Here is a 17,273-nt window from a genome sequence, read left to right as displayed (position 1 = left end):
CGGCGAGGAGGATTGTCACAACCTTTATGAGCCATCGTCCCTCAAGGGCTGCAGAAGATAGCGCCAACCTTTCCTTTTCACATCGAACCCCTTCTCTCTCAGGGGGATTACACTTACCGTGCGAAAGCAACGTCATCTAGGTGGCGCTGGCGAAAGTCGTTTCCGACCACAACACGACCGCATTTTTGATATGTAGCGCTGTGGTGTAGGTCTATATACACGTTCTAAACCCTCCCTCCCCCCACCCTCCCCGACGCGGCGTGCAAGATAGCAGCAGCAGTGGAAAAGCCGAAGAAAGAGGAAAAAAAAGCTTCGCTTTAAAAATATTACCCACTCACAAGAAAAGGAGTGTCACGAAACAAAAATAACTGCATAGGTCAAACATGGTTTGTCAATAATAATGGCTGATAATTATAATTCATTATCTCTGAATGCATAATTTTATACGGTGCCACGGAACGTGTTCAGGCGACGCGCTTTAGCACGGTCACAGCTCACACTTCGACTGTTTAACCACTGGGGGCAGAGAGAACGTTGCCTTGTTACGAGAGGGCCTGGACGATGGCTTCGTTACACACGAAGGACGGCAGGAACAGACAACGTTGGTCCTTTGCGAGAAACGGGAACGACAGGCTCGCCATCAATGACCATGCAGGCAGCCAGTGTCGAATATGAGAGCCTTGGAACCAGTTCTCTCAACGTTAAGCTTTGCGCTCCAAAATTCTGCGCGCAGTAGCCTTCTGCGAGGCCAAAAATCCAGGCTGCCTAGCTGACGACGGTCTCGGGAGTGGTCTCCGCATAGACCCTCTTCAAGGCAAACACCATGGGTGCCACCATGTTTGATCGCTTGCTGACACGTTCATTGCGGTGTCCGTTGCGCCCGTGTTTACAGCGGATGTGCATGACGCCGAAGCGGCCCAGCAACCTTTTATTTCGGCGGACGTCATAGACGGTGACAGGGTGGACGACACGAAGCTTTGTTCACAGCTTCATAAGACATGTAAGCGCTTTAGTAGCTCGTTACGCCTTCTCCAAACGGTGCTAGCAGATTATACAGTGCTTATACTAACAGTGGGACTGGAAATGTATTTCAAGCTGCCCAAACTTTTCGCTTCTGAATTAAATCAGGATGAATGTATTTTGCTCATCGTTCTTTATTTGCCAATGACTTTGAAACAGCGGCTTGCCATGTTTCGGACCCAGTAACGTGCTTCGGTGCATTGACTATTTGATTGTTTCTTTTCTGCCTAATTTGCTCAGTTACGGTAAATTTGTTCTTGCCGCGCACAAGGCTTGAAACGTAGATAATCTCTGCTTTTTAATAGCTTGTATCTGAATATCTTAATAGCTTGAAATATGCATTATCGCAAGTCACCCGCTTACTCAGCAGACCATCACAATACTTTCAGCTTCGAACATTTGTGTGCTGTCGGTGTGTTGTGCGTCACCCATGCTTCGGAGAATTGGTCCGGGAGTGCGCGGATTCCCTCATTTTCGATACGCAGTCGATAGAGTGGGCATAAGTTTGAGTGTAAGTTGGAGTAGATGTGTGTTGATAACGTGTGAGAAACTTACTATGCCAGGAAGCGGCGCTAATCCCTTTTGTCACGGTCTTATGTGCGGTACTCACTCTTGCCGACGTTCCGTGGCGTTGAAGTCCTTTCTTTGGAGGTTAGCGATACAGCGCTGGTAGATGAGGAAGAGGAGGAATAATTTATATGTAAAAATGAATCATGCTTTAGAATACGATACACAAAATTAGCTTAACGTGCATTTAGTAGAAGCTACTAGTGCCTGTAACAGCTGCATATTTCTTTTTAAAACATCACCTTCATTCAGTGAAATCCAAAGGCTTGATGAATGCCCGTGGAGTTTCTTACAAAAATTACTACAGGGAGATCCGAGCATGGAGGTAGGGTATGATGTATCGACTGGCCTACAAACTTCGTCCTCTCAGCAGTTCTACCGGCTATTGCGTTATAAATGCAACAATTTACAAGTATTATGCATGTGTGGCAAGTTACCATGACTTCACGCGTTTAGAAAAATATTATTGCTTGGAAAGTTAGGCTAACGAAGGCCGATAAAGCGTAAAAATTGTCCATATAATTGTTATCGCAGTAACAATTACAGGAAATTTTAGTTGCGGGACGCATGTATAATGACCACGTTGGTATAGTTTAAAAAACTATCTTTCCTTGAGCTAGCAGCAGCACTTTAACTTCTGCACGCCGATGGTGATCTTGTTATAATTCTCTATCTCAAGTTTTCTTCCTTTCTTTTAAAGCATTTTTCACCGTTCATTGGCAGTCGGACGCAAGATGCGTTCCAAGGCTGACGTCAAGTTATCGAGGAGTGTTTTTAACGCAGTCATCAGGGCAGAGATAAAGGAAGGAAGGAAGGAAGGAAGGAAGGAAGGAAGGAAGGAAGGAAGGAAGGAAGGAAGGAAGGAAGGAAGGAAGGAAGGAAGGAAGGAAGGAAGGAAGGAAGGAAGGAAGGAAAAAGTGGAGAAGGAAAGGCAGGGAGGTTAACCAGTTTAGCTTAACCGGTTTGCTACCCTACACATGGCAGAGGGATGGGGGCGATGAAAGATGGGGAAGGGGGGAAGAGAAAGAGAGCACATAGCACAGCACACACACATCGTCCGTTAGAGTCCATCAATCTGGCATGGTACGTGATATCACTGTCACAGCCGCTTGTCCAATCCCGTATCTTTCAAAAACCGAAGTAGTCCCTTCGTCGCCTTCACCTGCTATGCCTTTTGTCGGCGGCATGTGAAAATTGTGTCGAGGGACAATGGTCTAGTGTCGAGGTGCGCTAGAACGGATTTCAGACAGAGCTACAGAGTTACTGTTGCTCACACTGGGCTCAATAAGGTTGAAAAATGGCGCACATTGATGGGAAGCAAGACAAAAATACCGCGTTGCAAAGGAAAAATTATATTGTATAGTTAAGTCTTGTAAGTAACATAATTCAAATAATTAACTTCGCCGCTTATTTCTACCCTTCAAACTCAACATTGCTGAATAAAATGAAACCCATGAGTCGGGCAAGTTAGGTGACACTCGGTGAGAGCGCAGAGCTATTGAGACGCGTTTTCTTGACCTGGCAGTCTTGTGCGCATGAAAGGGCGAGTCAGCAGTGCAATACAGCCGATTTTCAGCGCAAGTGCAGTGTCTTCTGTTTTCCAGTTTTGGCCTAAGTCGCACTGTGTCCTCACCGACAAATAATATGCCTGATCGCGAAAACCTATGCCTGATCCTATGCCTGAAAATATGCCTGATCGTGAGGCAAGCCATTGTGTAGTAGGGTCACTTGACCTGCATGCAGTTTGCAGTTACTATCCGACTTTCTTTCTTCCCCCTTGCTGAGCCTGCCCCCCCCCCCCCCCCCCCGGCGAGTTCACGACAATCTGTTGTTTTGTGTTTGAACTGTCATGGCTTGTGGATGCGTTAGCGACTGGAAATGCAATATTTGGGCGAGCGATACAAGGGGTCAGTGCTATAGCTCACTAGCTTAAACACAAGAACAGGATTTGCCACATAGGTATTTCTAGTGTATGCTATAAGAACTAATAAAGTTGAAGTTGAAATGAAAGTGCGACGTCCACAGCCAGGCGCGGCACGCCGATAAGAGGTCAAGTAAATGAGCCCACACAATCGACATACAGAAGGAAAGATATTTTATTCATGTGTAGATTTATGTATAATATGTATAGTATTTATAGATGTATGTATAATTCTTTTTTTTGTAGTAATATGTATAGGAAGCCGCGGCTACATTTCTTACACTTGGTTATCGCATATTAGTAACAAGAGAAAGAAAAGAAGAAACAACAACCAAAGCCGTGATACAGGCGATGGTTGATCGATATACAGTTTGTCCACAGATATACCGAGCCGAGATAAAATCTTGGAAGGTCCGAAACATTGTCACGTGCGGCTCTGTACAGGCAAGGGAAGAAGGTTCAAAGGCCAACGTCTCAACAAACGTGTCTCGTAGCGACCACCTGCACAACACTGAGGTAAGCCGACGCACCACTTGGCAACACCGTCTTCAAAGAGACACCGAAGGAAAATATACGGGTTAGGCTATAGACTGGCAGACTTATACATTTAATGGGACACCAAATAGGCAACTCCTATCGTGGTCGGATTGTCTTTATAAACCAGAAACAGGCGCAGAGTCGAAAGGTGGGTGGCGCCACCATGTTGGAATTCCCTCACCACCTCATCGTGACGTCAGGATTTTTGAGAGAGTCTAGTAGGTGTCAGTCAAGCGCTTATAAACGAAGAAGGATTACACTGGGTTCGAAAGTACGCACCCCACGCACTCAACCTAAGAAATTTCGGAAACATTTTTCTCCGCGGAAACGCCGAAAATATGCGAGCTCACAATAAAGACCGCGGCGCCGCACTGACGTCACCAGCACCGCGATAAATCGTGAGATTCAGTAAGCAAAATTTGGCCTTCATTTGTCTTGATAATAGTAATCACAATTTTCGTTCCAAAGAGGGGGGATAGGCGTTTGAAAAAAAAGCCTGTCCATATAAGCCTAAACTTATTAAGTGTTTCTTTTAGTCTCTTATTTATTATATTAACAAGGGGCAGGTCGTTTCATTTTTTCAGCGATAAAGCGTTAGAAGTCTATGTCCCGGGAAACGTAGCTAGGCACCCAGAAAGCGCCACTCCTAACCACTGATTGATCGGAAAATAGAGCTCACTTATGCAGCGGTTTCTGTTTAAGAGCGTCGCTGCGCAGTCACGTCCTAATATCGCATTTCTTTGAATGACAACGAAATGGGCGCAGAGCTCTCACGACGCTCGCATGCTCCAGTTATGTATCATCCTTACCTCATCGATCAATCTCGCCCCTTCATCGAGACGTCTCGCGAGAGGACCGCATGAAGCGAACATGTCGAGTAGCCGTTCATCAATTACGGTCGCGTTACATGCACTGCATCCTGCATGAACAGCTCCGTTTTCAGATCACACAAGGAAGCTTGCAGTTGGGCATTGCGTGTACCATTCTGCATCGGCTGCCTCTCTCGTTCTGCCGGGGCTTATGCCTGATAAAAAAAAAATGGCAGCGACGGATAGCAGGGGTCCCGAATACGTTGATTTCGTGTGGCCAGTGACGCTCCCATGTGCAACCACATGTAGCGAACGTTGCGGCCGTCCTACTGACTGCCTTCATATTCGCCGAAGGTGAATATGAAAGCAAGACGTAAGGCTTGCAGATTACGCTTTTATGAAATAGCGCATATGTGCCCTGTTTGCCCTGAGGAGACGGTCAGCGTAACAGAAAGACGGTGTAAAAGTGAAAGACGGTACTTGACGCTGCAGTACATTAGATGCAAGATGAACAGATTTCTGTGACGTCACAGGTTATGAACACTGCAAGGGACTAGTCGAATACTCGATATCAGAAAAATAGCAGCGCCACTGTACGCTCGATATTTCTTTTTCTTTAATCTGCCTGGCGGCATTTATTATGGGGTTTTATTGAAGAAAAGCAAGAAATAACATCTCCAAGAGAATACCGCTAAATCCGTGACGTTAAACGTTCACGTAAACGTTATTACGACATAGACGAGCAATCGGAAGAGGAAAGTTCGCTCTTATTTTTTTTCGCTAATCGGCCAACTTCCTCTTTTGTAGCCGACAAACATCGCCAGCAGATTTCAAGAAGGCAGTTGACCAGTCTATAGTATCCCTTGCCATTTGCCTTTGGTGTCCCTTGAATACAGGAAATGGGAACAAGCAATAAATGAAAGCGTACACAGAAGATGCGTTGTTTAGCCGCTCCCTGAAAGGCGTAGCAACATCACTTCGAGAAAAAAAGCATGAACCTGGCATCACATTTAATGATGCGGGCATCAGAAGTGGAGGTCTATTAAGGGGAAACAGCCGCTAATTGATTAACTTCACATGTCGACAAGTTTATTACACGCAGTGCTCAATACACTTGTTAATAAGACTTCACCCCGCCGGGGTGCAGGTCCATAGCGAGCTTGACGAACGTTAATAAAGGCTGCTTTGTAAACACATGTGGGCTTCAAAAAAATAACGAATAAATGTAGTTAAAAAAAGAAAGTGTGGCTGAATAGTAGTTTACAATAGACGTTTCCGAAAAATGCAAAACAGTACCAGCTCATCACATAAACTCAATTACAAGGCTGGAAACATGGTCGTGAAAATAAATGTCATGCTTCTTCATCGAGACAGGAGAATACTGACGCCGGACCAAACATTAAATGGGTATGTCTTCGGCGTTCGTGGAAATGCGTTTCTGGAAAGAGGTATCAGCCTTCATCAATCAATGATGGATACCGCGTAACAAGTCTCACAACAACGAAGCAACACGAAAATTTAACAAAAAAGAATATTTAAATAGCTAAACTTCGACGAACTTCAAGCGTTCAATGTGCGTTTGACGGCTGTTTCAACTTGTTCGAGAACCTTACAATATGGAGACCCCGTGAACAATCAACAAGCTTCACAGATTTCCACAGATCACAGTGAGATGCAACTGCCCGTTGTGGAGGAGGCAGTTCGCTCAAGCGAAAAAAATAAATTTTCTTGAGGAACTGCGTCCATGTTTGATTAAATATTTTCCACTCCTTTCGGTGCACTTCAAGTCATTTCAGTAAAAACGGCTGCTGCACCAAAGAAGTAAAAAAGAAAGCAATGCTTCATAATTTTATGGAATAAAGAAACTGCAAGTTTTTTCCACGGCAAGGTCAAAAAGAAAAGCATAACTAAGATTTGTGACACATTTGTTAATGTCCAGATTGGCTGAGCGTATTAGTCCGAAAATTATGGCGTGCCTATAGGGTCCGAAGAGGTGCAGCAGAATCTATAGAAGCAACGTGGCGGCAACGAACAAACGGGTGAATATAAGGCGTTATGTATATACAGTGACGTCATCGAGGCCACCGTGTTCTTTGTTGTATAGCTGCAGCACTGCGAAAAGTGAGGCGCTGTTTCGATTCCCGTATCTCCAGCAACAGCACAGTGGAAGCTGTGAGTAGGACAACAATATGGCGCATGTGACGTCACGTATATACTCGCTTGTTTTCCTGAACGTGCGAGACTGCAAAATCCCGCATAGTGTGACCACCTAAGCCAGGATTAGCACCGAAGTGTTATGAAAAAAGAAGATAAAAGCAAGCAAAAAGATAAAGAGGAACAAAACTGCAAATAGATATGATAAAACCTGGATATTATTGTCTCCCTTGCCATGCATCTTGACATCTATTCGTAACAAAACGCAGTTTATTAACAGGTCACAAGTGCCGATGTCTACAGGCAAATGTATTTATTATTTTTGTTTTCTTTTTCGGTCATTGTGACGTGCTATTGTGTCCTTGTGTTCAGGCACTGGGACTGGTCGGCTTCTTTCTTTTTGTCGTCTGCTTCGAAAACGTTGGAAAGTTTAGCATGTTAAAACATTTGCCGAGCTCAATGTCCCTTGCATGTCCAACTGTACGTACAGCATAAGCAACGAAGCAAACAAAGCAACGAAGTAGATTCAGGTATAGAGCTCGTAGTCTGCTTCCTGAAAGTTATAAAGTTTAGCTTGGTAAAAACATTCGCCGAGCTAAATATCCCTTGCGTACCAGACTACCGCATAAAAAGATTAGCAAGCCAAGCAACAAAATCGATTCAGATATACAGCTGGTCGCTGGCTTCTAAAGTGATGGAAATATTAGCATGATAAACATTTGCCAAGACACGTCCCAGTACAACCTAAACACAATGTTTAAAAAGAAGCAAGAAAGCAGATTAAGATATACAGCTTGATATCTCGTCAAGATCGAACTTTTCTTTCATGTCTAAAGCTAGCAACAGCAACGTAGACTATGTAACAAAGCTGAAGCAAAAGCTGCCTCCGTAAATGCCTTTAATATGGCTTTAACAGCTCACTAAATATGCTAGGTTAAGTAGAGAAAGGCACTTAAATTTAGTCTATTTACCCGAAAAGCTAAGTATTCCTCAATAAACTACAGACTGCGCAGTACAATAAGAAAGAAAATTAAGTAGAAATGTCGCTAACAAAGCAGATAGGATTCTCGTGTGACTACTTCTGAAAATATCGCAGTCGTTCTTTCCCTCTTCAAGTTTTACGCCCCAGTATACTCTCAAACTGACTCTGAGGCAAATCAAAGTAAAGATTATATTTGCAAACGTGCAAGAGTTAAAAAAGGAACCTAAAATTAACTTTTCGGAGAAAAAGAAAATGAAATGTTCCTGTAGCATTGCTTAACATGGCAATCATCTCTCCTTATCTACGTCGCATTTCAATATAAGAGGTCACTGCATTTATATTTTGAAATAGAATAAATAACACAGTAAAAAAATGAAGAATGTTTTAGTGTAAGGATATGACGATAAATAGTGCATACGGCGAACGGAACATTGCGAGTCTCTAACGAAAGATGAAGGTAACTGTTGCGACGTCATAGCTCTGCTCTACGATCAACGTAAAAAAAAAAGAATGAAGAAAGTGAATATGCTCTTGCCATGGGTGCTTTTCAAGTCTCAAAGAGAAGGTCACATTAATCTCACAGAAGCAAAATTGCCAGCCTGTCACTTCATTTTTCCAGCTTAAAAAAAAAACAGTTATCAGAAGAGTACTTTCGCTTTGATGTTCGTTATTGGCAGCAAGACGTGGTTATGTTGAAGATCAAATGATAGATATCACAAGGCAGCGGAATAAGCAAAGTACGTGAGTCCTACTAGGGGCCCAACGAAACAATACTACTGCCGTGAACATTTCGCAAAGAGTCGCTCTTGGCTATTCTTGCTAGCAATAATGTAATTTTGTACAAACACAAACAACTGAGCTGAATGACGCGAAAACGAATTAACTGGGCGTTCGGTCGGCGCACTTATTCATCACACTTACTCTTCGACGCCATATTCCTAACCGTTTTGAAGCAACTAGCGCTCCTGTATGCTTAGTGCATAGCATGCCACAATATAGCATGAACAGAAGCAAACCGGTATATATAGGTATCCAGGCTGCAAATAGGGTAGGGGTTTCTGTGGCACTGAATGAAAAACTACGTAAGAAAGAGCACTCCTGAGAAAAGTCCCACATTCTCACCCGCGTTAGTTTCCACCTGGGGACACAGAAAACATAAGCATCCTACTTACAACAACAAAATAAGACAACATAGACAACTGAATGTTAAACTTAATACATTCTTCTGGTCTTCTCTTCCGTGTTTGGGCAATTGCGAAACCGTGGCAGTTACGCTGATTCAGTATCTATTCCAAGAAACCGAAAGTTATGTCAAACTGCTTTGCAAACTACTTTGCCCAGTAATACATGTGCAGAAGCTCCGCCCCTGTAGCTTTTCTATCATTGCCCCAGAATGTAGTGCGCGAATATAGGAACGCATATTTGATCTGCTCAAGGATTTGAGCACAGTAATTTAAATATAAGGTGGCAAACATATGCACGTCAAAACAGCCCGATCTACCGGACACGTTGGGAAAATTGCTGTTCACGGTTTGGAAACTTGTCCAGGACTGCTTTAAAAAAAAGAAAACATGCTAGACTGTTGTTGGATGTCATGTGGCTACGACAAATCGTACGGGTAGTCGAATGGTTTTTACGCACATAATTTTGATGCTTGTGACCGCATAGAGCGCGTGCTCTCCGCATTTTTGACGTCCCATTGCTCGGCACCGTCGCGTGCATTTCGAAATGAGTGATGACCGCAGTGGTTTTAAAATAGGTCCGAACGCGTACCTCGCGGTACAAAAATTATTCGATAACCACATGAACTAAAGCTGCAGTCACCGCGCAATTCGATATGGACGCGCCGACGCCGCGTGACGCCGACAATACGCTGAATATGCGCTTCATGTGGTTGCCGCTTACGACATCGTGCGCGGAGTGGGACAGCAGCGCACACCGCTGCTAAATCTTTACATGGACGACGCTCAAACGCATTAGTTCTAAAGGAAACAGAGAGAAAACGCACTGAATTTTCTTCGCGTGTCTCCTGGTGCGTTCGAGCTGCGGCCCAGTTGTCGTAATTTTTTTACCATATCACTTTGTTGTCAATAATAATTTCCTATATACGAGAAGCCAGCGTCTAAATGTTCCAAACACGAATGAATTACCATTCAGCATTAAAACGAGCTGCAAGCTACCACTAACCGCCTGAATGATGCGAAAACAGAGTTATCTAGAAGTAGCAGCATTTATCCTCACCCCCTCCCCCCCTTCTTGAACGGAGGAAGAAAAATAAGACCTTTCAGGCTAGCGAGCTATCAAACGCTTAAATTAAGGTTAAAATGTAATGAAGGAAGCTGACTATTTGGCAGCGCTGATGCGTTGGAAGATGCGGAGAAATAGAAGGTATTTGAGCTGGAAAAACCTCGCAGTTACGACGAGGTCGACATTCGTGCCCGAAGGCCGGGGAGTTGACGCTCTGCACTCTTGAGAATTAGGAAAGCGCCAGCAACTCCTCTTTCACCGTTAACAGCGTGTCTCGCCTTTCACCGTATCGTGGTCAGTTATCGTGCTCCAGCTCCCGAGCATGCCCTCTATTCGGATCAACCACGTGAGCTGTCGCTTAGAGCGGGTCACGCAGTTCGAGGATTGCTAGCACTTTCATGATCCTTCAAGTGCGCGGTCATGGTCACAGTATAGGAGCATTTCACGCGTTATATGCCTTACGTTATTTGCTGGCAAACTTGTGGAGCTCGGCAACCTCAGTTAGATAGTTCCGCTATGTACAAATGCCTGGAGAATACAGCGCGCAGGCGGCGCTAGAAGTGACTGGCAGAGATATAGTGTAGAACAGTGGCGGAGGTATATACTGGCGGCAGCCACAAATGCTATAGCGTCTCGGAAAAAACACACTCGCCAGAAAACACAAGACTGGGGGGAAACCTCGAGATGGTCATGATAGCACGCTCTGATAGTTACACACTGGTAGTCGCACACTGAAGAACACGAAAAAGAAAGAAACTCTGGAACGCTCACTTGCGCACGATAGGGTCTCTGAACTCTCCACCTATACCTCTCTTGTTTCTTCCTTTTTTTTTCTTCCGCACAGATCTGCAATCGCATAAGGATGCGCAAAGAACGATCAAAAATACTCTCACCCGTAGTTCACCTCTTTTGTGCTGCACGGACGTCACCGTTTCGCGCGTAGATGCCCTGTATCTCGTATCGCAGCCTCCTTCCATGCTAAAAGCAGCTTACAACCCCAAACGCCGTGATCTCCGACTTAAGTATCATGAACTAGAACGCTAAGAATCCTAGCAACATGATATCCGTGAGATGGCCGGGAGCTATAACAACGACAGACGCTTTCTTCCTTCACTATCAACGGTAACCCATCCTGATTACCCCATATTATCACCAGGCAACAAGACACTAATTGATTACCTCAGATGCAACGGTGTGTAGCCGCATGCAAGATTCATTTGACGTTCTTAGTCCTAACCCAGTTTCTGCCAGAGATGACGCAATAATAAGAAATACTTTCACCGCCCAGCGACAGTGGTAGGCAGACTCTCTACGCCAAAGCAGTGACGTCTGCGCTTCATTCAGCAGAGCCTCCTGCATGAAACGCGAGAAGGTGCGAACGTTATCTCGAAGAAACATTTAAGCAAACGCTTGGGCTGAAAGGGTTGAGGGAGGACAGGGGTTATGCGCGTCGCGGGTGAGACATCGAGCGAAACTCTTTTGTACACATAAATGCTCTGTAAAATGCTGCACCTCTGAACGGAGCACAAGAAACTATAACAACTCTCTCTCTCTCTACTTATTTCCCTCTCTCCATGCCTCCTTCTTTCACTTTATCCCCTGGGCAACCGTTACACAGGCACACGCAAAGCTCCCTCACAACGTTGCGAAACGAACGGGGCTCTTTTAAACCGGCGACGGCGAAGGCTGCCGCTTTCGAGCAAGCGGGAGAAAAGGAGGGGGAGAAAACGCTTTATACAAGCGACGTTTATACACGGGGTGCGCGGCAATTGGATTGCAGAAAGCACGGCGCTTGCGCGCGACGGTTAACAACGTGCCCTCGGACTCGGCGGCTGACACAGAGCTTATACAGAGGCGGGCGGCGTGGGCTTGAGAAGTACGTATATACGCGGGGAAGTGGACATGGAGGGATAGGCACTGGCACATGTAGACAAAAAAAAAACAAAACAAGAAAAGAATGGGAGCACTTGTGTATACGGTAGTGCGCATTAGCGCAGCAGGCTGCTCCGTATGGTGTACACGCGGTCACGTGGGTATGTAGGGGGCGTGCACGCAGAGTTTTAGTCGCGTGATAGAGAAGCGTGCGTCGCGCCTGAATTGTCTCGGGACGTCACAATTAGGGCCTCGAAGGCCGTTGCGCGAGCGGCGTGTCAAGGCGCTCGTCTAAACACGACAGGCATTGTAGTGCGTGCGACCCCGCCCACCCCCGTCGAGCGCCTCAGGGGTCTTTTTTTTGCATCCGTTATTAGCCTTTGCATCTCTGAGGGTGCAGTGTGTGTGTACGGGTTGCAACCGACGAAACAAACAGTAACGATGACGAAGCGAAGAGAAAAAGGCCGGTCTAGATACGTCCGGGTTGTCCTCACGTTGGCCTGCCTTTGCGAGAGAACTCCGGGCGTATTAACCGGGACTCAACTGGGGCTGTCCGGTCGTTGAGACATGCATGTAAGCGCTTTCGTGACCTACTTGCACTCGGCGGATCTTAACCTCGACGCAGTGACAATGGTGTCGCGGGCGACGTTGTCAGTCAACGGTAGAACGGGGAAGTCAAACCGAAGGAGGGCTCCAGAGTGCGCCGAAGTTTTGAAGAAATAACTTTTCTTCGTCATCGACTGCAACTCCGTGCACGCCAGGACAAAATTCAAATGCTGCTGTCGAAACGGTGGCGAATTAGTGTGGCACATCATTCTGGCATGCATCCTTTGATAGGAACCTCGAACTTTCAAATGCCCATTTGGCGTACCTACAGGTTCTTGTAAGCTGTGGCACTTAGAACTGTAGTGAGAATACCACGGTCGGTGCGAAGCCGAAGCTACACTTATGCCCAGGACATTACTGACACGCTCTTTCGACCACATGTGTAGTTTGGCTCTTCCTCGAAACAAAGCTTCGCAGCGCTTTCATATTTCATCCCAAATTGAATCTGGTTCATGTAGCCTGTCCACCTCTTAGTGGTTCTCATTGCGCGTTGTGGTACAAACTTTTTGAACGGACAAACTTGAGTGTATAGTCGTCCGACTGTCAACTGCCGCCACCGGCAGCTATCACGTGGTCACGCATGGACGCGGAGTGCATAAAATAGTCTAAGCAAATATTTGCAGCTGACGAAACAACCGGAACCCACATTCTGATGAGACTTTTCTCCTGCGGGCAGAGGTTTCCAGAATACCCAGATCACCGCACACAATGAACCCAAGGCTGCCTATAGCCTCACGGCTAAATCGTTAGGAACACCGGAAACGATCCTGAGACATTGCCGCCCTAGGGTGACTTTACTACGCAACTTCAAATCACGTGAATCGCAACGCTCACGCAAAGACAGATGACGAACGACGCATGACGTAGCTGTGACAGGGGAACTTGGGCTTCTTCTGCTTCTTCCTCTTCTTCTACTTTCGTTTTTCCTTTCCCCTTCTCATTATCAAATCTCGTTGTTGACATACCGCTGCCTCACAATCTCTCCCTGACGTGCAAAGTGCTCCTTGTAGATAAGTGACTGAGGAATGCGGCTCCACACTCGCAAGAGATAACGGGGCCAAGGCCATGAACGAGCATGTTGGGTTCGGGTGCGGTGCGCAGGCGGAGCACGTGGTCTGTGGCTTATGATAAAAGAGAGCGCGCGTTCATAAGCCCCAGCATTCGGTGCAGCCGGCATGGTCGCAACCTGCGACCTATTGGCAGGCGCACACTTGAGCACGTTATGCGCGATCGCTGTTGCAGGCTTTATGTAGCTGCGTTGTAGGCGCTGTCTAACATATTTCCGTATAGGCGAGCTGACACGGCCACTTAGTTCTTGGATATGGTTCTAAGGCTTAGCGCACGCAGTCTTTGTCTAATGCTTCGGAGACACGATGACTTCGGCGGGTTTCCGTTGCGGAGCACCGTTAATTTTTCTTGTACAATACTGCGCACAAATGCATTTTAGCAACTACAAATAATTATGGAGAGAGACAGAGCAAGCCGGAACAGCAATGTTTGAGATTTCTTGAGCTGTGGTTGTGGTACAAGTGCAAAAAATTTCCAACTGGGCGCTGCAGCCTCCACTGAAGCTCAAGTATTTTGTAAATTGTGGAGTGTTTTTTTTTTTCATTCGAAACATAGTTAACTCGGCACCGTATGGTATTTTCTTAGGATCGGTCCCACAAAGACTGAATATTATTAGCGCATAGAAAGATAAAACATTTGTTTTGCTTTTATGTTCTGACACTATGTTTTAATCTTAACGGGGAACGGTTGAACACGAAATACTGTATAAGCGCAGTCTTCACAGTAGCACTACGAAATGTGAAGTATTTAGAGAAGGACTGGCGTAGATGACCAGACATGGTAAAACATAGGCTGGTACATTGGTCTCTTAATAAGCTTTGAACGCGCGTGTTAGCGTTTGTTGTTAGCGTTTGTTGGCACAATGGCTGCCGAGCCCTGCGCAAAAGTTCCTGGTAAAACCAAGACGGGTAGATCATGTGGCACTGACAAGGTGTTGAAGTGTACTCGGAGCTGCGAGTCGTTGCCTTAGACTTTTCCTCCAGCCAAAGGTTCAGATAGGAAGAAAACATTCACGTACAGCTTTATGTCGCACTTATGCACGCATACCACTGCACAATTACTAAATGCATGGGAAAGCACAGGGAGACCAGTTTTAACCTGGTGCCTTTGTGAACCTTTTGCGTTAGTTGACTTACAAAGTTTTATTTTGCGGAAGTAAACTTACGCGATTTCCCGAATCGACGTAGAAAGACTATTCGTTTCTCGAATAAACGTGTTCTTCTACGACTACCAAGTCCAGTTTAGCGTGCCGATGCTCATTTGCATGCACGCCCATACTGAGGGCGCCCAAGTACGTAGATTATGCTGTGCTCTCTTTGCAGTTGAGATGCAGTGGCTGCCATCTTTTGTTCAGCAGGATAACGTTTAAGAATGGGCCACTCAGTGGCTCGCACTGAATCGGAGCTCTTGCACAGTGGCGGTTACTTTGTCCGCTTCCGGTTAGCGCCCATATGTACACATATCTACCGAAAAGGAAGAAGGCGAAAAAGAAAAAGAATATCTTACTTATCAATGAGCAGTATGTGGCGGTACACGGACTTGTGACCGACTTGGCCAGCGCATCAGACTTGGAAAGTTCGCTCCAGATGAGCGGGACCCGAATACACGAAAAGACGAGCTGCAACTCTTCCCGTGTTGGTTGCGTGTATAATACAAACACTGATCTCGGAGACAGTGGGTTTGGTAGGTTGGATCATTGCTAAACATATCGCTATGCACCAGCTTTCCCTTCTTGAGGCGCGTATCTACGCACCGTGCCAACATAACCCTGTGGATCCCTGTGCCCTGGGTTTCCTTCTGCGTAACTATACGTGGGCGAAACATCACAGTGTATTACACACGACACACACTGTTACGCACGTCGATGCGTGCGTGACGGTGCGTGTTACCACATGACATAGCATAGTGATGCGTACATGCTCGATGTGCTCTAGGTGTTCTTGAGCAGATCGCGGGTACAGGAAGATTGGGAACATGCTAGAATCACGCTACACCACGTACGACTGCTCGGACGGTGCAACTATATCCTGTAGACGAACAAATAGCACACGCAATACGTGTTATTACTGATAACGTTGCATTGTAATGGACTGTCATTGCAATCAGCAGTACGAAAATTTCTGCAACCATGATATTCCATTGAGTGTCCTTCCCTTCTATTCAAGTGAGTTGTAGAGTGGGCGTTTCGCCGTCGGAACTGACGAGTAATTGCAGTGAAGGCGGTCTAATCATACGTAGGGGTGTTATACTTTCACCGTGTCTCGGCCAGCAAAAGACATTGCCGCGAGCCTCCCAGCTGTCGGCGATATCTTGTGAGCGTCTGTTGAATGAATTCATTTTAGAACTGTAATTTCGATGCATCACTGTCTGGAAGCAAGCGGAAGCGCATGTAACGGTGCCAACTGCGAAGCAAAATTTCGGCTAAACGCGTTTCCGGCAGATGTGGCCCCGTGTCCCGGAGCCCCGTGTTCACGTCATCCGCAGAAGCGATGCTACAACTGTGCAAAAAAAAAACCAAAAAAAAACAAGAGAGTCAAGCGCGTTTGAGCATCACGTGCCCTGAATAGAGACTGTCCCCATAAAAAGAGTCAGTCGGCTGCAGGACAAGGTTGCACCGTCGGGACAATCGGCACGCTTAGCGCAGCACGGGCAAGCGCGGCATGGAAGGAGGACGGGGAGGAGGAAAGAGGTTGCGCACACTAGTCCCGCCCCCACCGGTGGCGGCGGTGACAGGTGTCGTCATTTCGCGTGTCCCGGCGAAGTGCAGTTGGTGAGGAGGGCCCTGATCCTGGAGAAAGTGAGCGAGCCAAAGGAGTCGGGCAGGCCGGCCAGCGGGTGTCACTTGTGGGTGCTCCTCCGCTTGGCGTCCTCCCGACTTTTTCTCGTTGCTTCCTCGGTGCGCAGGGTGACGCCGAAGATGTCCTCGTGGATGCGGTTCTCCTCCTGCACCCCACGCCGTGCACGCAATGGTATCAGCATACATTGTATGTGACTGCTGCTGTGAACTGAGTTGGATAACGCTAAACTAACACACGCAACCAACGAAATACAAGCGCACAAGGATGTCAACGTACCATGTACAGCATAGCGCGTGCTTTTTGCGCAACCCAGCGGAAAGCAACAAGGCGCGAAGATGCACGAACAACTCTGATGTGTCATAGACACCGCTTGTGGCACGTCAACGTTGGCCGTACATCTCAGCGACATTGCTTTTCGCTTGGCCGCAGAAAAAAAAAAGAAGAAAAACGCGCTCCTCTGTTCGCAAATGTATCACTGTACATAGTACATGAGTGGGAAACATGTACTGTTTGCCCAAGAAGATTGACGTCGCAGCATTTCTAACCTTACGTTTCTGCCGTATCTTCCATACAAATATTATTGAAGACAAGAGATATAGCATCTGGCGATTATTCAAATACGTATGTATAGCTAACTGGAGCCAAAAGAAGACAAATTTGAAGCAATATGCTTTTGGCTACTAGTGCCTTTC

At 46.3% G+C, this 17,273-nt stretch overlaps 1 protein-coding gene across 1 annotated transcript in view; it reads right to left on the bottom strand.

Annotated features, from left to right (window-relative positions):
* Positions 1-3,665: 3,665 nt before the first annotated feature.
* Nos (Nitric oxide synthase) overlaps positions 3,666-17,273 on the bottom strand; it is a 446,097-nt gene continuing 432,489 nt past the window's right edge. The window contains exon 26 of the mRNA XM_065451990.1: positions 3,666-16,726. Coding sequence (XP_065308062.1) covers positions 16,622-16,726 — 105 coding nt within the window. The 3' untranslated portion in view covers positions 3,666-16,621. The remainder of the gene's footprint in view (positions 16,727-17,273) is intronic.

Source organism: Dermacentor albipictus, chromosome 2 (assembly GCF_038994185.2).
Source record: "Dermacentor albipictus isolate Rhodes 1998 colony chromosome 2, USDA_Dalb.pri_finalv2, whole genome shotgun sequence".
Taxonomy (NCBI): Eukaryota; Metazoa; Arthropoda; class Arachnida; order Ixodida; family Ixodidae; genus Dermacentor; species Dermacentor albipictus.
This window is presented reverse-complemented; position numbering and strand designations above follow the sequence as displayed.